At 49.3% G+C, this 21,508-nt stretch overlaps 2 protein-coding genes across 5 annotated transcripts in view; one reads left to right on the forward strand and one right to left on the reverse strand.

The window, feature by feature from the left end:
* Nucleotides 1-21,508, reverse strand: part of cops9 (COP9 signalosome subunit 9) — a 202,300-nt gene that overhangs the window by 6,478 nt on the left and 174,314 nt on the right. The gene's annotated exons all lie outside the window — the stretch shown is intronic.
* Nucleotides 1-21,508, forward strand: part of arhgap21a (Rho GTPase activating protein 21a) — a 71,124-nt gene that overhangs the window by 4,405 nt on the left and 45,211 nt on the right. Inside the window, exon 1 of one of the 4 annotated variants that reach the window (XM_069696433.1) lies at nt 2,906-3,714. The exons of 1 other annotated variant lie outside the window; for it this stretch is intronic. In XM_069696433.1, the coding sequence (XP_069552534.1) occupies nt 3,631-3,714 (84 nt within the window). In that variant the 5' untranslated portion in view covers nt 2,906-3,630. Of the gene's footprint in view, nt 1-2,905; nt 3,715-9,682; nt 9,689-21,508 lie in introns of those variants that run through there. 2 more of the 4 variants (XM_069696435.1, XM_069696436.1) reach the window with 2 other exon arrangements.

Consider the following 21,508-nt stretch of genomic DNA (forward strand, 5'->3'; position numbering starts at 1 on the left):
CACATGACCGAAGCATCTCCACCGACACTTCTTCCTCCCATCGCCGGCTCCGAGACGTGACGTGCACCGCTCGAGCGTGTGCGTGTCCGTGTGCGTGTGCGTGTCCGTGTCCGTGTGCGTGTGCGTGCGAGTCGAGTAAGTGCTCAGTTTATCTGCATAGCACATTTTGTCCAGTCGGCGTTCACACTCGTCCTCCTCCTCTTCCGTCCCGTCATATTCGACACACCCTGCAGGCTCGGTGAGCCGCGCGTTTACGTAACGCTGTTAATGAACATGATCGACCGCAGCCGATGTGGAGCGCTATGTTTTTTTTTTATTCTGCAATGCAAAGCCCACATCGCAGCATTTGCATCCAGCAGTATTTATCAGGACGCATCTGAGCCTGCGGTGTCGGCATTGCGCTCCGAGGTCTCGACAGGAAACCACATCATTTCCTTGTTAGAAACGAACGAGGGCTCTCGGATGAAGGAACGACTTCATGAATGGGTTCCAGGAAAGAAAGAAAAAGAATACAAAGAAATACAAGTTCGCTTGGATTTTGAAATGTAAATACTGATTATTTTCAGAGTTAACGGGCTAATGGTTCTGTCGGTTATTTATTTTAACAAACAAATGTCAACAATTGTGCACGAAATTCAAACAAAACTGGTTAAAAAAAAAAAAAGTAATGAACTTCAGCCTTCAGTTCAATGTGATTATTTTTTTTTAATTTTTTTTTTAATCAACTGAGTTTTTCTTGGACAAAATAAGCAAAATTTGGACTCTCGTGAATTTTTATGTACTAAAGGATCATCCAAAGAGAAAGTAGTCCCGGAAAAATTGCAGACAGAATTGAACTGCGGTGCATAAAACTTTTAAAAAGGCAACAATTCGAACTTAAATAACCAAACCGGTGTGTGAGCCATCAATAAGCTTCAGGTGACTCTCATTCTGTAACTATTTCCCTTTGTTTCCTGTCATGACGTAACCTCGACATCTCTTAAAAAGCGCACATGCGCTCTGGTGTTGTTTTGAACGGGGCGAGGTTGTGTGTGTGTGTGTGTGTGTGTGTGTGTGTGTGTGTGTCGCTCCAGCTTGCGTGAGGGCGCCACCAGATCCATAACTCAGAATTGATTGGATTATATTGGCTTCGTCGTGTGTGTGTGTGTGTGTGTGTGGGGGGGGGGGGGCATGTTTTCAGTCTTTGACTGGACTATTCCTGGCCTGTGACGGAGGCGGAGCTCTGGAGCCGCATGATGTCACCGCTGTTCACTGTGGTAGGTCTTCACGAATTCAACATTTTTTTGAAATGATTTCCAACATGAGATAATTTTTTGGGACTTGAATGACGCTTATCAAGTTCAGCTGCACAAACCTGAAACAAATTGTGCTGCTTTCTATGTATTTCATATGTAGGTCCGAGCCTACGTATATATCGGGACAGAGTTTTTGTCGAGTTTTGTCCTAAAACATTAAGATCGGATTCGTCTGGATTCGTCTTATCGTCTCAGGAAGCCACGGAGCGTGTCACTTCCTGGCACTTCAAAATAAAAGCATTTCCCAGATGACGCTTTTCACAGTAAAACGAAATGCATTTCCTTCTCACGTTGACAGCCAAACGCTAAACGTTATTTACGTCCGAACGCTTCACAACACGAACAGTTTGTTCGCCGCTACTCGGCCCGTTACTTTTAACCTGTCTCCGACGGATATATCAGCTGAGCGGGTCTCCTGACGAATGAGTCCGTCCCTCCCCGGAAACACTTCTTTTAGATGCGTTTAATTTTGCCGGCAAAAAAAACCAACAAAAAAACCAATCCCGTCCGTCTGGAGACGGCCGGATGCTCGGACCTCGTCGGTTTGTCTCATCGACAGCTGCCTCCTCCCCTCCCTGTGCTTATTTTATTTCGACCGCCATTTCCCATGGAAACCCACCCTGCTGGGAGCTTGATTTTTTTTTTTTTGTAGTTATGGGTGGCCGGGGAGGGGTGGGGGTGGGGGAGGGTGGGGGAGTGATCACCTCCCCAGCTGCTGTGTTGACGGCGTGTCTGTTGTCTCGGGTGCGGCCTGCGAGACTTGGCCGACCTCTCCGACCAGACTGTGTGCGTAGCCTCTCGACCCGACCGCGGTCCGCACGATGACTCAAGCTGTCCCGAGTCTTCCCTTTAAAAAAGAAAAAAAAAGGATATGAAGGATGCTGCACCTGAGAAAGAATGTAAAAAAAAAATAAACACCCACGACGCCAACCGCGTTATTAAAAAAAAAAAAAAAAAAAAAATGCATGAATATCTTTAAACCCGACCTCGGGCTACTTCCTCCCTGCTAATTAGCGTCTCTCATTTGAAGTGAGCTCTCAGCCCCCCCCCCCTCTCCCCTCCCTCCCCACTGCATGAAGCAGTCACCACCATCTGGACGGCATCAAAGGGTGGAAGTGAACAACTATTTACTGTCTTGCTCACATACTGAAGATTCCCAGCATCGTTCCCTTACTTCTTTAAAGCCGGGATTTGCTCCCGACATCTCACGGCGTCGGGATTTTAACGGGACCTTTTTTTAAAAAAAATTTAACTTTAAGAGAGCCGACCTCTGACGCGGGGGCCGGTGGGGGCTGCGGCACTCCTCTCGCCTTTTTTCACTCGGGGAGTCTTCCTCCTGCAAAGTAGAGGGGAGGGGGATAGGGGGAGGAGGGCAGAGATCTTGCAGAGTAATGAAATAAATAAGTCGTGTGCTGCACAGCGTCCCGCATTGCTGCACGCTGCAAAGTGCAGAGTCGTTTTGGAAGTTTGAAGACAGCGCGGTCCTCGTCCTCTTTGAGGAGCGTGTTTTTAACTTTGATACGAGACGGCGGACGAAGGTGGCGATCAAGACGGTGACAGATCTCTTTGAAGAGTCGGAGAGAGAGAGAGAGAGGGGGGGGGGGGGGAGTCAGGCTGTCTCTGCTGGTGTCTCTGCTGGTGTCTCTGCTGGTGTCTCTGCATTGCAGCCTGATGCATGCTTGATGTCCGAGCGATCCTCCGCCTGGCACCGCTGCAGAGACGAGCGGCGGGAGGCACGGTGGGGGGGACGAGACCGCCGTCATTCAGGGGAGAGGCCGGGCCGGGCCGGGCCGGGAGTGCACAGCGCCGCTCCGTCGTCTCTTAAGGCTGCAGTTTTCTGCTGCGTAACCATGGCGATACCTCTCCTGCAGGTGGACGTTTTTGCAGCGGACCGCTGACAACTCTTTTTTTTTTCTTCTTCTTCTTCTTCTTCCCCGCCGCTTCGCCTCCATCTCAGACAGGTCGTTTTGTTTTTTTTTTTAACATTGAAGATACCCCCCCCCCCACCCCCACCACCACCACCTCCCCGAGTTGGTGTTTGCGGCGTGAATCATTAACATCCCGTTAACGAAGCGCGGCCGAGGCGACGGCCGCAGCTGACAGGATACCTGCTGGGCTCGCAGATGGGCAGGGAGATGCACCCCTCGCCTCCTCCTCCTCCTCCTCCTCCTCCTCCTCCTCCTCGGGCTCTCCTCTCCGTCGGCGGGACATCGCGGAGCGTCGGTGCCGGCAGGGTGCCGCCGGGCGCGGCCGGGTTCGGCACACGCAGCTGAGGGAGGCGAGGGGACGAGAGTTTATTTTCTCCAGTGAAGAAGCAAAAAAAAAAAAAAAAAAAATGGCTCATCTGAAAGTTCTCGACTGCATGATTAACAACAACTGGGGCCTGATCTGCGACCTGTACTGCGCCTGGAGCAATCAGGTCAGTCCTCTCTTTCATTTGAGTTTTGTTCTTGTCGGACCGACAAAAACCAGCAAAACCTTCTGGCCGTCCATGACGCCTTTCATCCACACATCAGGCTGCCGTTCATCTCTTTCACAAGAGTCCTTCTGCTGATACGTCGTTTTGACCTGCAGAGTTCACCTCTCCTCACCCGTTTTTTGTTGTTTTTTTTAATTTCACGAGCTGTCCTCTCTGAACCCCTCCACCCCGCCCCACCACCACCACCACCACCCTCCCCTCCCCCCACCCCACCCGCCGCTCCCCAGTTGGGAGTTCTCCAGGACGTGGCATCCCCGACATCTCGAGTATTAATAGTCGGCATCCGTTCAGAACTGGAGACCGCGGCGTGCTCGGCATGTTGACCTCCGAGCGACCCCGCGCTGGAGTGGCAAATCAGACTCATCGAGTGCGTTAACTTTCGATTCCCCTCGGTTTTGTGGCGGTTTTGTAATTAGATTCATTCAGATTCGAGGGAGGGAAAAAAAAAAAAAAAAAATCTCCTCTCTGAGTTGCACCAGAAAGTCGAGAAAGAAATCCGTCCCCGTCGTCGGCTTCAGATTCAGGAGATCAAAGGCTCTCGTGGGAGACGTTTTTTTTGTGTGTTTTTTTTAAATATGGATGAGATGTGAAGTGCACGAGGGGAAAGGTTGAAGCCCGTCCGTGTTGGGACGGTGATGTCAGCGCGCGTTCATCCGAAGCCTCTGAATATGGATGTTCTTCTCTCTCATACAGCGCTCTTTGTCGTGCACCCTCGACCAACTCTTCATATCTCTGACATGCCTCTTCGCCGGATCCTCACAGGCAGCTCATTGTGTTGTTGGTTTAAAAAAAAAAAAAAAAAATTGGGGGTGTTTTTTTTTTTTCCCCCACTTCGTTCACGGAAACGCCTGATGTGAGAAAGAAAGTCTCGCCAGTGTTGAGCAATGTGGCAGCTCTGCTCTCTGGCTCGCCTCCCCAACACCAAACCCCAACCCCAACCCCAACCCGCCCTTCCCGCTAATTTAATTATAGCAGCGCTGAACATTTTTGGCGTCCCGAGCCCCCGAGCTGACAGGCCTCTTGTTTTTTTTGTTTTTTTTCCCCGGAGAGCAGCCGCCGCCGCCGTCGTCGTCGTCGCCGTCCGAGGCGCTGAAAACGGCCTTTGTGCTTCCAGGAGCGAAAGCGCCGAGGCCTCATGAAATATTTACAGGCTGACACCTGGCGTGAGACTTTAGAGAGAGAGAGAGGAGCCATAGGGAATCAACAACACTATGAGGCCACGGCTCTGTTAGTGTTATCCTGCCAGGAATATTTCACTTGTTATTGTAACATTTTCTCATGAATAATACTCATTTGATTTTTTTTTTACTTTTTTTTTTTTTTTTTTTAATAGTCGGGGGGTGAAAAAAAAAAATCAGAAAATGATGACTCAGCGGTCGGGCGGTTGCGTCATTCGGCATTAGCAGGTGGAAATCAAACATTTAAACACGTCTGATTTCTGAAGAACTGGTTTTCAGATATCATCGGGGTTTTTTTACGCCACGCTTTCTTCTTCCCTGTCGAAACACAATGCCTACGTTTCCCACAATGCAACTCGACCTCCAACTTCGTCAGTCATGACTGTAGATTCGATTTTTTTTTTAAATGTTTTTATTATTATTTTAAAACTTAACAACTTCACATGTAGCAGGCCAAAAAGCCTTGTTCAAATTTTCCACATGTGCAGTAGTACGAAGACTGAGAGCCAACATGAATCTGTTGTTGTTGTTGTGTGTGTGTTCACGGATGTGTCAGAGTCACCTCACTTTGTTCTGATGAGTACTTGCAACACGGCACTACTGGGGGGGTTAAACAGTGTGTGTGTGTGTGTGTGTGTGTGTGTGTGTGTGTGTGTGTGTGTGTGTGTGTGTGTGTGTGTGTGTGTGTGTGTGTGTGTCAGTCAGTCAGAGGCCACGCTGTCACAACCCTGAGCTGTCAAAAAAAACAACTCAAAGAGCAACCGGGATTAATAATTCATAGATGAGGAAACCAATTATACAGGGCTTTGCTCACTACTGGGTGGGGTGATGGGTGGGGTGGGGGGGGGGGGGGGGGGTACCCTGGGGGACTCTAATTGGCCCACCTGCTCTCTTGTGTCTGAAGAGGGCGGCCTGAGAGGTGGCTGCGTTGGGTCCTCTCTCTCTTTGTCTGGCTGCCTCGGAGGGGGCGTGGCCTCTTCAGCCAGCATCCCGGCGCTGATGGACCACACCCAACGCAGCAGGGACGCATTCACGTGGACCTGCACAGCTTTCTTTTTCTTTTTTTAAGATGGCAAGAAATGGGAAAAAGTTCATATTATACAACAGTAGCTTTTATAGAATATGTCTTTGACGTTCGACTGTTTGTCGAGTTGTTGTAGTACTTCGAATTCTGAACCAACAAAAGGTAGATTTTATTTTTTAGCTTTATTAGACAGAAATCAAATCCAATATTTGTAGTATAATTTAAGGCAGTATTGCCAAAAATTCACCAATTTCAGATCCTCGCAATTGAATATCTGCAGGTTTTTGTTTGTTTTTTTGTATACATTTTTCTACATCAATAAATTGAATGTCTTTTGAGTTTGAACCGTTGTCATTTTAAGGCCTGGGGGTGTTTTCGTAGGCATTTTTCGCCGCTTTCTGACATTTCATAGACTCGAGTTTTAACTCATTAGTGCAGAACAATAAACTGCAGATCCAATCAGTAATAAGAATAATTGCTATCTTCAGCTCCAATCGTGATTACACGGCCTCACGCTTGAATAGAAAAGCCTTTTCTGTGGCCTCTCGTGGTGATTTGAGCCTCTGCTGTGTGTGTGTGTGTGTGTGTGTGTGTGTCAGCCCACCGTCTTCTGGCCTCTGTCCGTCCGTCCCCTTTCTCCTTCCAATCTCTGTCCCTCCTTTGTGGGGAGGAATTCCAGGCTGTTGGCCGGCAGCACAATCGCCCGCTCATTAGCATATGAAAGCAGCCCGATGGGGGGGGGGGGGGGGGGGGGGGGGGATAAGGCGGGAAGAAGGGGAAGGACAGGGGGAGTCCTTGAAAAACGTCCAAAATTGGTCCCGAGCAAGACACCGCAACTTTTAATCGGCCTCTCGCTCTCTCTCGTTTCATCCCCGAAGGTTTTATTCGCCAACGTTGTCCTGTCACGCTTTCGGTAAACAACTTGATGGTTTTGTTTTTAAACCTGCTGTGTAACATCCAGAGGGAGCACAGCGAGCTGGGTTTAAAAAAAAAAAAAAAAAAAATCTACTGCAACGAAGGAAGCGAAACTGCCAAGGAAAAAAAAAAAGTGTTTATTCACAGAAAAGATATTTAAAAGCCTCAAAACTACTAAACAAATGCAGAAAAATGGAAGCAAACACGCACCGGGGGTGTCCGGGGCCAAAATAAGAAAACAAACAACCCCGCACACTAACTATAAAATGAAAAGCTCATTTAGTCCAAAGAAACAAACAAAAAAAAAACAACACTAAGCTCCCAAGCTGGCCACAAAACAGGAGGAAAAAGGGGAGGAGCCAATTAAATGGCAGCTTGGACCAAAAGTGAAACAAAAGCACTTCTATTAACTCCTCATCCAGATAATGGGGGATGCGGGGGGGGGGGGGCTTCTTATCTTTTCCATTTGAAAGAAATGTGCATGTTTTTGTTGTTTTGTTTTTTTGACAAAGGGGTCAGTGTGTGAAAAAGATGCATTTTTGAGATTCAGCGTGAAAGTTCAACACGTCTGCCGTGTCAGCAAGTTTGAGGCGTTAAAACCGGCCGAGCCCGGCCTCCCGCTGAGACGGGTTAATGTTTACCGTTCTTTTACATGCGTGACGTAGATTATCTGCAGATACCTTGTACCTCTAAAAACCTGCAGCTCTCAGGGACGGGATCTTGTTAAGAGCGGAAACTTAAAACGTCTCGGCGTCGGTTGACTTGCCGCCATCGAACCGACACGTTCGTGCAGGGTTTCGTTAGAGACGACCGGAGTAAGATCAAGGTCGCCGTGATCCTCCTCAGCGGTCGTAGTGAAACGACGCGCCGTGAGCAGAATGCTGATTCACCTCATGCTGCTGCCACTCCTCCACCCCCCCCCCTCCGTCTCCACGGCAACCACACAGACTCCCGGTGACACGTGTGCGAACGTACGGCGGTGCTGCTGCTGCTTTCTGCAGGTCTGTCTGTCTGTCTGTCTGAATTACAAGCTAAAAAAAAAACACACAAAAACAACGAGCGTAACCTTGGAGCGTAACCTCGGTAACACAGGAAAAAAACAACAACTGCCGCTCGCTCTGCTTGAATATTTTAATTTTTTTTTTTTATATCAAGTATCGCGAGCCGGAGAAAAGTGAGAGCGGAGGAGACGGAAGGAGGACGTGAGTGAGAACGAGCTGGGTGATGCCGTCGAGTCTCTACGGCAACCGTGTGATTGAGAAGATGCAGCTGTCTTTGGTGCAATGCAGACGGGAGGCTGGGAGGAGCCTCACCCCCTCCCCCTCCGGTGGGCGGAGCTCCACGCTATGTGAAGAGCATGTTGATTGTTGGAAGGTGTTTTGTTTTCATGTGTGAATGTTTACACATTGCCCCCCCCCCCACACACCTTTTGTCCACTCCTATCCCTCCTCCTCCTCCTCCTCTTCCTCCTCCGGCTCTGCTGAGGTGATGTTGTAAATATCACCGGGAAGAAGACGAAGAAGAGGAGGGTTGCCATGGTGACTGTGTTTGTTTTCGTCATCGTTCTGAGTGCCTGAGCGGACAGAGAGCAGTTTACGTCATTAAGAGACAGTCAGAGGGTGGAGCAGAAGGAGGGGGCGGGGGGGGGGGTAATCCCTCTGCAGGGCCGTGACAGGGAATCCATAGATCACCGGTGTGTCGGTCCAACACTTTGTCCTCTCACGGTCTCATTCGGATCAGATGGATCGATAACTTCGGAATAGTTTTCCTCCCAATGTGGGAAAAATAGAAATCATAAAAAACGACAAAAAAAACAACAAGCACCTTCTCCTCCTCCAGCTCCCGTCCTTTCTGCTCTTCCATAAAATTCCCGGCATATTTTCCCGTATTTCATCACACGGGTCCCCGGAGGCGTCGCGGGTTAAAAGCTTCGAGGCGATCGCGCGACTCAGATTTAGGCCGAGCCCTCATTTAATAATCAACGGTGATGAACTGTAAAAGGAAACCGATTCGACAGTTGTCACGGGTCACCGGGAGGAAGGTGACGCGAAGAGCACGTCTCGCTGCCCCCCCCCCCCCCACCAAAAAAAATGACATCCATCTGGTTTTCCTTTTTTATTTGTTGAAAAGGGGGCGGGGCCTGCGCCCTCCTGTAAAACGGGACGATCGGGAGGTGCAGAGAGAGAGAGAGAGAGACAGGAGGAGGAAGAGATGAGGCGGAGGTTATTGTTTCCAGCTGGGTCCGGGTGTGGTCATCACAGGCCCGGAGAACCTGCTGTGATCGGTTCTGCTGCGAGTACCTCCGACCCCATCTGCCACAAATGGCTTCTCCGCATGTTGTTTTTGTTCTCGGCCGCTGCTCCACCCGAAGTTTCTTATTTTCTACTCAAAGTTTTTTTTGGGGTTTTTTTTTTTGGAGGGGGATCTCTTGTGCCGATAGCGAGCACGTTCGGCGGTGACATTTTATCCTTTTACAGGAAAAACAAAAACCTCAGCGAAGTGCAATATGTGTGTTTTTATTGTCGGCCCGAGGTGGAGTTGCTTCGTCAGCGCTCGTCTCGCCACATCGTCGTCAAGTGGCGTCTCTCTAGAAAATGCATTAAAACCACCTGCAGTTTTTTATATATATATATATATATTTTTTTAATTTTTTTTTATCAATTCTATCTTTTTTTTGTGTGGAGACTTTTTATTATTTATTTTTTCCTCCTTTTGTGCCACATAATTCAACACAAACAGGGTGGGGGGGGGGGAACAAAAAAAGAGCAAACAAAGGGAGACAAACATCCAGAACAGTTACGGGAAGAAAACAGGCGGCCAGATGGACTCTGGGGGAAAATAAAAAATAAAAGTGAAGTGTCGCCGTAACCGCTTTTAAAACCAAAGTATTCGTTCCTCGCCGCGCAGAAATCCTCCTGGCAGCATTTTTTGTTGTTGTTGTTGTCTTCCCCTCCTCTCTCATCGCTTCATTATTCAATTAAGTCGTAAAACCCCTGTTAAACTGAACATCAACCGCAGCGGAGGAGCACCCCCCCCCCACCCACGCTCAATTAGCAGAGATGAGACTTTCTCGGCCTGGTTTCCATCCTTTTTTTGGGGGGGGGGGGCTCCGGTTTTGGACTGGACGGGTGCAGCTAGTAAATACTTTCTGGTTTTTTCAGAGGGTGCAGGAAGCCACAGGTGTGTGTGGGAGAGGGTGGGGGCAGGTTTGGGGTGGAGGAGGAGCAGATGGGGAGGTAGGAAAAGGAGAAAGACAGGAAGGGAAACGTTAGCCCGAGGGGAGGAGATCTTCGGTATTCGCAGAGAGTCCTCGGATGAAAAGTGACGAAATTTGAAGAAAATTAGTACAATTATCAAGTTTTTTGAAGAATTTCCCCTTAAAGTTAACAGTTGATCCTCGTAAAGATATTTTTAAGAGGCTTAAGATTTTCTTGCCAGCCATCTTGCTAGTTTTGCAGCGGGAAGTGACCATATTTGGGCGAGTGGTGGCTCTGACTCGATCTGATTGGAAACCTGGCGATGCTACGTCCCCGCCCACCGATGACCGTAACCTGACTGCACCACAGGCCTGCCAATCAAACTTTTTGAAGCTATTATTTTACAATTAATGACGGGATTATTTTCAGATTGACCGCCAGAAAACTAATATCTGTGGAGCCGGAGGCTTTTTTTTTTTTTTTTTTTTTTTTTTTGAGCCAACCTCTAGTGGCGTTCTGTGGTATTGCAGCTTAAGGCATTTTCGCATTTCTGACCTCCTTTTTCAGACCTGGAAGCTACGTATATATATATATATATATATATATATACACAGTCTGTGGTCATACCTGGTCATACGTAGCTCCCAAGCTCAGACTCATAGGAGGGAGGGGGTGGTGGGGGGGTGGGGGTCTATTCTTCTTTGATTGATTGATTGCCGATGACTGGCACGAACGGACACGTGGTTGCACACGCAGTATGGTCGCAGATCGTCGCACACCTCTCAGACGCTCTCTGGCTCCGGGCCTTTTCCTCGGCCTCCACATTCCTCTGGCCGTATCTCACCGAAGGCCCCGACTGCTTTTAATCAGCCGGGTCACGAGGCGCTCCAGATGGGCCTCAGCGTTGGGTGGGACCGCTGCGGACGTGGTGGTGGTGGAGGAGGGATGGAGGGAGGGAGGGGCTCGAGCTCGTAATAGTCAACATACTTGTGCGCCCTCCCCTCCCCTCCCCTCCCGTCCCCTCCCCCTCCCTTCCCGTCCTGTATTGCGTCACCCTCCTCAGAGGCCTGTGTTGGACAAGCGTGCGCTCCGCTGGCCGCCGCCGTCGTCTTCGGCTCATGTGTTTCTGAAGGGCTCCCCGCTTCTTTCTTTTTTTTTTTTTTCCAGCAGTTTTTTATTTTTTTAATTTTTTTTACTAGCGAACATTTTCCATCGTCAGACTGCACGCTACGAGTGCTTTTTGAAAGGAGCACTGTGTGCTTTTTGGAGAGCATCATCACAGGATGTGTGTTTTTTTTTTTTTTTTTACAGTCTGAGGAAAGATGTAGGTGTACGTTGCAATTTAGTGTTTTGGGTTGTTTTTTTTGTTCCCCCCCTCCCCTTCCCCCACCACCACCCACCCCCTGGTCGGATGGCTGTAAAATTGAGTCCACCGAGTACAGGATGTCTCGATCTCTGGACATATGGGCCGTAGCGTGTGCAGAATGTGGAATCTGCTCGGCCCAGTACGCGCCCGAATAATCAAGAGGAGGAGGAGGAGGAGGAGGAGGAGGAGGAGGAAGACTTCGTGGTCAGCATCTCGCACAGTTCAGCTAGATAACATTGGGGGGGAGACAGTTGGGGGAAAAAAGACCGTAAAGGAAAGCGAAGCCCAATTCAGTGCTCGGGTGGCGAGAACTCGGCTGCCAGGTATTAATATTCACTGCACAGGAACAGTAATTTCATCCCTTCGGTTGTTTCGACCGCCACAGTAGCTGGTCTTTGTCAGCGTGTCATTACACCGTGTCCAGTCCTGCTTTGACAGTGTTTTTACGAGCGTTACCTGGATACCGTAGTAGTAATCTCCTCCCCCTCAACGCTCGAGGTCTCACGTTACACAGTGGGTGGGGGGGACGTCATCTCGGTGCTCGCGGGCCCATCGGGCTAATGCCGGCGGGGCGAAAGGTCACAACACATCCGTGCGACAGGAAACGTCTGGGATGTAGTCTGTTCCTCGATGCCCCCCCTCCCCCTCCCTCCCCCACATCCCCCAGCAGAGCGGGTTCCCGTCCTCGTAGTGAGAGCGTGGGTTAGATTTCCAAAAGCGTGGCATGACATTGGAGCGCGGTCGCTACCACAGGACGGCCGCCGGGCAGGCAGGAAAGGGTTGTGGATTCGAGGACAAGGGAGGACCCGAAACCTGACGGGTTGCCAAAGAGAGAAAAACATTTTTTCAGGTTCTGGTCCTTCCAGGAACAACGACACAGAATCGTTCGTCTGAAAAAGTGCCCAAGAAATTGCATGATTATGATGCAAATGAGGATCATAATCCTGGACTTCTGAAAGTTTGTGATGTCACAAACTCCGCTCATGTCCTGCCCTCTTACCACGGCCCCACTGTCCGGCCTTTTTTTTTATCTGGGGGGAAAAAAACAAACAGAGCGGTCAGTGGCTCCAGGACCCGTGGTTGGCATGGACATGTGTCAATCAAACAGAGAGTCAGTGGTAGACATCGATTATTCCTTTTCTTTCACGGCTGCTAAAGTTGTCCGTCACCGTGCAGGCTTAGCTGAGCTGTCCTTCCCTCACCTGCGATCTCCGTCCACGGGCCGGATCGGGCCGAGTCGGTTCAGCCTGGCGGAAGTAATGAGATCTGGATTTAGCTTCAGCCCCCTGCTACTCTGCCTCCGTGTCTCTTTAAACTTTCGCCGGCCCTTTTAATCGCGACTCGGGTAACCCCTGCCCTCCACGTGACATCACATCAAAGACGATCCCGTTGATGGGAAACGTGCCGCTCCAGCTGCTTTTCCCCTCTCCGCTGTCGCCGCCTTTTTCCTTTGACTTGAGTGGAGAGTCGAGCGGGTTCACGGGCAGGAAGCACTTTAACTGGGATGCAACACTTTTTTTTCTTTATGGGAGGTTGCGTTCATAGCCAGAAAGAATAAAAGTTCTGTCTGTCTTGACTTCCGCAACGAGACCCCGATGAGTCTTCGACAGCTCCAGAACGCCGGGCGTAACATAAAAAAAATAATAAAAAATAAAAACACACTTTAAAATGTAGATTTATGACGCGCAGTCATTTTTTAAGTTGCCCCGAGTGGTAGCAGAGATATTGCAAGTTTCTGAATTAGGAAAAAAAAAGAAGTGTGTCTGACACCGTGTCAAACCCTCCCACCTGGTCCGAGTCAGCGTAAAAGAGCCCCAGCTCCATTAATGGGTGAAGTGTCTTGTCTGGTGCTGCTCACACATAACCCCTGACCTTTCACCCTGGCCTTGAAACCCAATTCCATTTTACATGTGTGTGTGTGTGTGTGTGTGTGTGTGTGTGTGTGTGTGTGTGTGTGTGTGTGTGTGTGTGTGTGTGTGTGTGTGTGTGTGTGTGTGTGTGTGTGTGTGTGTGTGTGTGTTGCACGTCGTGTCTGTTTCCGTCTCTTCTGAAACATCTTTTCACTTTCCCGCCAGCAGATTAGAAGCAGATTAATCAGTTGCTCCAGCTTGGCGCCGCCGCTGACTTCTTCCCCTTCACCACACACGCACACGCGCACACACACACACACACACACACACACACCCTTCCTCCCACCCACACGAAGCAAGTGGCAGTCGGTGGTTTTGAAGCCATCTGGCCCTCAATCTGGGCTCGCAGTGGCACCAGCAGCCCTTTTCTCTTTTCCCCTCTTACAGTAACACATAAGCTCCCTCGCGGGCCACATCCAGGCGCAAACAACAGACGCTGAGTCACCCGTTTTTTTTTTTTTTTTTTTTTTTGGACGACTTTTGTTTATTATTTTGCCGATTAATTTGTGCGGTCGCGGGCAGTTTATTTCAGATTCTCGCTTTTGTTTCCTTCCTGGAAGTCTCTTTGCTTTTTGATGGGAGTTATTTCTTCAGGACCAGATCAGGGCTTATTTGTACGTATCATTTATGTATGGCTGTGTTTGGTTGAATTTTTTATAGGTGGCTGCAAGCGCAGTTTCAAGGGAAGCAAAGTAAAGGGAAATAATGAATAAGCGCAGAGGGAATTGCTAAGTTTCCGAGGCTGCAGTGGAGGCTCCTGCTTGTGTTTGTAAAGTGTGTTTGGAGGATGCTCACTGGTGATTTTTGTTAATTTTTTTTTTTTTTTGCACCGTAAATAAAAGTCAATTGAATCGAATTAGATATTTAGGATGACGACATCCTGCATTGTTTTAAGGAAAGCACAGCGTTTCCTTCTTCCTCTCCACCTGTTTTCGTGTCGAGTGTCTGTGATTGGATGAGACAGCCTCATGAATTGTTCAGGTTTAGATCTTTTTGGCGTCTCGGGCCAGGACGGCAGGAGGAAGTGGGACGAGTTGAATCGGCTTCATCCCCAACGGACGGCCATGTTGGGCGGAGTTCCTCTTCCCGTCTCGCGCTTCAAAGTTAATTATGTAAACATACCTTTTTTTTTTTTTATTTTGGGTTGGGTATTGGAGTCAAAACGTAGAATCAAATCTACTTAAATTCATGGTCAACATGACATTTAACTGTTGTGTTAAACTGATGTTTGTGACAGTGGGTTACAAAAAATTAGGAGTTTGAAGACAGTGAAGCGGAACACATGATAAGCGGCGGACATGTTGATAATTAGTTTAATTTGAGGATGTGGTCTTTTGTGATGCGTCAGTCGGCGTGTTTAATGGTTAACAGCCATTCCTGCTTTGTGCTTTTTGTTTTTGTCATCGGTGACTGCAGTAAAATTGATGTTTTGTCGGGTCTCGGGCGGTTAACATCGTATGACGGTAAAATGAATGAAGCTCATCGTTAATTCCTCTCGAGGGTTACTCATCAGTCGACTCGGAGTCACTCGCGGCAGATTATGAAAAATACAGAGAGACAGGCGGACGAACAACGCGGTCCGCTGATTCGTCAGCCACCCCCACCCTCACCCTCACCCTCGCCCTCCCCCGCCCTCCCCCACCGCCTGGCTTCGGGGGTCTCGGTTCCCCCTCTGGACAAACACGGGGAGGAAAAACATTCCAGTGAATAATGGCTGAGCTGCTCTGAGCTGCGGGGAGAAGGAGGTGGAGAGCTAAACGGTCTTTTCTTCAGCTCATCTGGCCCAGGTCCTTGTTACATAACCGGGTTTTGTTGGCCCGACTCGCGGAGAGCAGAATAGAACCGGTCTAAGAAAAGCAGGCGCTGTTGTGGCTGCGAAGGAGCCTCTGATGTCATCTGTTTGGGGTAAACACCGGCTCCGAAAGCGAAGCTTTGATTTCCAGTTTTGACTGTAGGGGGAGAAGGGAGGTGTGGGGGGAGGGGGGACGCGAGACGCGTCGGTCAATATTTCACAGTGACGTCGGCGCTCGGCTGAAAGACGACATTCTTCTCTTCCTCGAGCTAATACAGGACGTTACTGTTCGGTCACACCTGCCCCGCCCTGCGGCAATAAAAAAAAAAAAAAAAAAATCCCCACGCCTGTCTCCGTGTCTGCAAGCGAGGTCGCGTGAACTCTGTCGAACCCCTCCACAGCCCCGAAACGGCAGTCCACGTGCTGACGTCAGCAAAAAAAAAAAAAAAAAAGCATTTTTCAGCAACCCGGAGTCCGTCATCTCTCAGGGACGCTCGGGTTTAATCTGCAACCCCGGAGCTTTATCTCGTTCTCGCCTCCACGGGCGCCCCCTTTTTTTTTTTTTTTGTCTTCTGAGGAAACGAACTCTCGGCGTCACCGGTCCCACGTCCGGACCGAAGAATCGCTGAATTATCGTAAATCAAAGCTGCGTCCTTTCACTGCCAAACGAGCTCAGACACAATTCCTTTCTTTACTTCATTTTGTTTTTCCCCCTTTTGAAATTAAATTGTGATCTCTGTCTTTCTTTCATTTCCATGTTCTTTAATGACACCGGCTCATGTGCTGGGTTAAACCGTGCAACAACTGCGTTTTTTTTTTTTTTTTTTTCAGGGGGGGGGGGGGTCGTTTTTGACGAGACGCAACGATGATGTCACCGAGCGACTTTTCTTGGGCGTTTGCGTGTCGACGTCTCTAAATTGATGGAGCCTCTGCGGGCTAAACTCGGAGGTCTGATGAAGTGCAGAAGAAGAGGGGGGAGGTGGAGAGGGGAGGGGGGGGGGAGGTCAGAGGACACACCCATTGTCAGAGAAGTGAGGGATGAAAGGAGGAAGTGGAGGCAGGAGGAGGAGGAGGGGGGCTGTGGAGTGCACACAGGGTGGGAGGGGGGGAGGGAGGGGAAGCACCGCGGTGTTTTCCCGGAGGACCGTCATTCCTCTCCGAGACACGGAGGACGATCCACACTGTCCTCAAGTCTTCGTCCATTTTTCGGTCTGTTATTCCCTCTCTCTCTCTCTCTCTCTCTCTCTCTCTCTCTCTCTCTCTCTCTCTTTGCTGGGTCATAATAGCAGTGTAATTTACAGCTCTTGGTCAGCCCTGGGCTCTCTCTCTCTCTCTCTCTCTCTGTGTGTGTGTGTGTGTGTGTGTGTGTGTGTGTGTGTGTGTGTGTGCTGTTTTAAAGGGCGTGTCCCACAGCCCTCATCAGCGCTGGCTGCGGCGCAGAGCGCCTCTCTCTCTCTCTCTCTTCATAACCAGTACCAGATCTTGTCCCATACCAAATCTGTTGCAGTCCGCCGGATGCCTTTGCAGCTACGCAAACGGCATCAATACCGCCGATTTTAAAATGTATTCTTTGTTATTAGTGCGCGGCCGTATAAATAAATGAGATTATTTTCATTAATTGAAGCGGACCTCGCGGTGTCGGACGTTAATAGCCGACGATGAGGTAAAACACGTGGAAAAGTCATTCCTCTGAGGAGAAAAAGCTTCAGGCCGCTCCGAACGCTCGGTGCCCCCCCCTCCTCCCCCCCTCCCTCCCTCTCTTCTCCCAAACATACCGCTTTTTAATTAACAACAGCATTTTTTTTCAAGACGGACACCAAGTCCAAAGGACTTCAGTGAATGACACCATTACAGCTTGACTGAGATACGTTGAACGGGAGCCTACGGAGCCGGAGCTGTTTATCGGAGCCGACCACCTAGTGGCCCTCTGTGGTATTGCAGTTTAAGGCACCTCTGCATTAGCCTCATTTTCGCAGAGCTGCGTGCGTGTGCGTGTGCGTGCGTGTGTGTGTGTGTGTGTGTGTGTGTGTGTGTGTGTGTGTGTGTGTGTGTGTGTGTGTGAACCTGCCATCACCTCCCAGCAGTTCTAATTACGATCCGGAGAACAGCAGCTGCCGCTTTGGCTGCAGCGTCCGGCAGCTGCTGCACGCGAGAGAAGTAAACAACACGAGACGTCGGCAGACCCGGCGAAAAAAGGCTCATATCAAGATGAATATTTCATATTCCCATTACGTAGTAAAGAGTATTTTTAGACTTCGGTCGCATCTCTCCGCTCGCTTATGAATTTTGAAAAAGGCGCTTTTGAATATTTCACCAGTCGACCGAAATAGCCCGAGGCGGATTCGCGGAGATGATGTTCGCTGCTTCCCGGGCGTTGGCGGTCCTCCGGCGCGGCTTTTGTATTTGATAATTGATTGTTTATTTTGAATCAACTGATAAATCAGACATTCTGGAAATCATTCCCATCAGTTAGTCAGTTTATAATGAAATAAAACCAAGAGATGTTTGCAGACGGGTGCGTAACTGCGACACATTCAGCGGCATGACGTCACTGCTGTTCGATTGTGGGCGTTTCCTGTTTGTCTACGACGGCACGCTGTGAAAGAAAAGCAAGAAATTCAAGAAACCGGCTCATATTTTGGTATTTTTACGTGGTAAACAACAGGATGAACGACATAAACAGCCATCAGACTATCTTAACCGGCATCAATTAAATCGGAGCCGTCTGTCTTCTCCATTAATCCGCCGGTCGTTTCAGCCTGACACGCTGTGTTTGTGTACGCACGCCACCTTTAGTTCAGTCTTCTTTTAAACAGTATTACGTAACACGATTTGGCTCCAAAATTAAATCTTGTAGATTAAATGTAAAAGTGTGTCACGGGGATGGTCTTAAAGGATCAGGAGATCAAAACTGCCGGTTGATCAACGACAAAAACAATTCGCAACCGCTTTGATGACTTTTAGGTCGCTGAGTCATCAAAAAAAAAAATTTTGTGGTCATTTTTCTACACCGCACACATGACGGTGAATTGAATATCTCTATTTGAAGACGTTACTTTTAATCATATTGTTGACTTTTGTGACCAACCGAATCAGAATCCGCCCCTTTTAATGAGTCGGCATCTTAATAAATGAGGTTTTGATGATGCGGCGCGACCGCATGTGTCTGTGCTGGGCGCTGCTCTCCCTCCAGGCGTGTTGTCACCCGTCAGTCTGTAATGAAGCGGACCCTCCTCCACCCCGTCCTCCCCCCCCGTCCTCGTCCTCCCTCTTGAGTCCGCAGCGGACCGACCTCAAACCTCAGCTATAGCAACTCCAAGATCGGCTTACACCGCAGCTATATGGGCTCTTTATGAAGCGCGCGCCCGGCCACACGGCTTCTTTAAAAGGAGCCTTTTCAGACGCGCGGAGAGCCCCGAGTTTACGTTGAGGGCGGACGGGTCGGTCCGTTCGCTCCGTCCTCGCCGCGTTGACTCCAGGTGTTTGTCAGCGTCTGATTGATGATGTCTGTGCTGCGAGTTTCCAGATGCGGGAGGTTTTTTATGGCGTTCTGGATGAATGGCGGTGTCTTATGTAGCGGGGTGGGGGTGGGATGGTGGGGAGAGAGGAGGAGGAGGGAGGAGGGGGGTGGGGTTATTTTGCCCACTAAAAAAAACCTTCAGCCGACTCTCAAATGTGTTGAAACGAAGCCGTTCTGCTCTCGCAGTTGATCGCTGGTGTAATTTAGACCGCAGACGAACCGGACTGGTGTAAATAACGAGGCGTCGACTTCCAAGTTCATTAACGGGGGGGGGGTGATGCTCGAGTGATTGTGATTAATGAATGAATAAATTAATAAATACATTTAAAAAAAAAAAAAGCATCCTCTTAGCAGTTCAATGTCGGACCTGGACGGTGAGGCGGGTGTGATGACGGGACCGACCTGGTCGACGGGGTTCATCTCCACGTCGGCGTGACGGGAGGATAACTGCGTCTTCATTAGCGCTTTTTTTTTTTTTTTTTTCTTCTGACGACGTGGGGCTTCTTTGTCATCTCACCTCTCCTGAACCATATGGTGCCCCCCCACACACCCCTCCTTTAGACCCCCCCCCCCACTCCCAGGAGGGAAAGCGTCTGAGCTGAGGACAAGAGATGCGATAATTAAACATGGACAGTGATTCCCCCCCCCACCACCACCCCCGTTGGAGAGGTGTGGGCCGGGGCTGTCATCAGAAACATATTTGCTGCTTTCTCGGAGCAGCTGCTGAGGAGTGAATGCGCCGGCCGCTGAATGCTTGATTGGCAGAGGCATTTGTCTGAAGGTGTCTGGGGACCTCCGGAGACAATCGTCCAGATCAAGCAGGGCTACTTCAGCCGGGGGAGCTCGCTTAATGCACCAAGCTCATTCACCCCCTCTCCACCCCACCACCACCACCATCACCATGGGTTCAGGCTTTTGTCTTCCCTCCCCGTTGGGGGGGGAGTCCAACACTCAAAGCTCCTCTCTGCAGCCTCCGCTCCGTCCTGAAGGAAATCCACTGGTATTTATTTTAATTTTTTTTTCTCTCTTCCTGGAAGTTCGAGGCTGTCGTGCAGTTCGTCTTCGCTCCGCAGCAAACTGGTTATTTATTTATTTTATTTTTTTTACCAGTGGAAGAGACGGGATGCGCCGGCTCATAAATACGCGACTTTTAGAGCCGTCGCGTCGTGAATTATATGTTTGAGTTGGATACTTTCTTAGACGCCAACTTCTTCCTCACCACTGAAGCGTGCATGAGTAAAAGCAGCCATCGTCTTGTTAGTGGATTATCATCGTGAACATTTTATGCAAATACGTGCGCAGTCACGGCTTTTCTTGGTCCGATTAGTTGGATCAAAGGTTGACCCTTGACCTTTCGGGGATGAAATATCAACACTAAATTATAGTTAACGCTCAAATCACTGAGTTATGGCCACCGATCTGTTTTGTGAGATTGCGGTGACCTTTGACCTTTTGAGGCACCAAATTCGAATCATCTCGTCCTCGAGTCCAAACGAACATTTGCACCAAACTTGAAGAAATTCATGCGAGATATCGCGCTCAGCGTGAGACGGACAACTCATGAAAACATAAAGCCTTCGTAGTTGTCAGATGATTTTATGTCAAACCACTAATTGATTAATAAACTTGATCCTGTCCGGAGCTACATTTAAAAACACAAAAGTTTTCATTTTCCTTCTTGAACCCACCAGAAGTAAAAAAAAAAAAAAAAAAAACGACACGCTGCCTGTTTCAGATTTCATTTTTCTTTCATTGCTTCAATCAGACTGTTTATAATATTTCTTAACTGCAAACAGCTTCTCTCACTTTACAACAACAACAACAACAACAACAAACAAAAGATGTGGCTGTTTGTGTACACTCAAAATAAAAAACCCACCCCTCCCTCCTCTGTGGTGTATCAGCAGGTGAATTACATAAATGATATTTATATCAGATTATAAACCTTCTTACACAGTCGGTGACTCGACCGAGGCTCTTATCAGTCTGCTGCGGTTATCCGCCTGATCGGCGCCCGGCGGCCTGTTATCTCGGCGCGGTAGTCGATCGAGGGGGTTCATTCTCCTCCGTACTCCCCCCCCCCCCCCTCCTCCTCCTCCTCCTCCCCTCCGCCCTCTCCACCCCCCACCCCCTTCCCGAAGAAGGGGCATTATGGGTGTGCAGCAGTGTGGGGCGCAGTCTGTCCCCTGGCCCTCATTAGCCAGCCCTTTGTTACAGTAAGCCAAACCTCGCGGAGCCCAGATGCAACATGTCCAGATTAGATCTTACACCCGCCAGGAGACCTGAAAAGCCCCCCCCCCCCTCCCCGTCCCTCCATCCCCCCGCCCTCCTTCCCACCCCCGAATCGAGTCTAATCCCCCCCGCAAGACTTTCTTTCTTTTTTCTTTTCTTTTTACCTCCTGGCTCTCTCCGCGCCACACACAGACACAAAAAACAGGTCTCACACACACACACACACACACACACACACACACACACACACACACACACACACACACACACACACACACGAGAGCGCCGATCGGAGACTTCAAAATTACTTATTGTAGTTTTTCAGAGCCCCGTCGGTGCCTTGTGTCTTTAATCCCAACACCCCCACCCCGCCCCCCACTACCCCCACCCTCCACCTCCATCCATCCATCCAGAGATCCTGTCAGCTGCTTACAGACCACAGGCGCTTTTTTTTTCTTCTTCTTCTTCTCCCCCTCTTTGTTACACAAATCAGAGCTGCAGATAATCATCTAATAAATCCTCAACTCCCCAGATTTTGAGTGGATTAAAATGAAGCGGCGTCATGAAACAACCCGGTTTTCATCGTGTCGTGTCCTCCAG

The sequence above is a fragment of the Brachyistius frenatus genome, unplaced genomic scaffold (assembly GCF_029030835.1).
Source record: "Brachyistius frenatus isolate BFR_SWC_R1_liver_20210118 unplaced genomic scaffold, ASM2903083v1 Contig_21, whole genome shotgun sequence".
In the NCBI taxonomy this organism is placed as follows: Eukaryota; Metazoa; Chordata; class Actinopteri; family Embiotocidae; genus Brachyistius; species Brachyistius frenatus.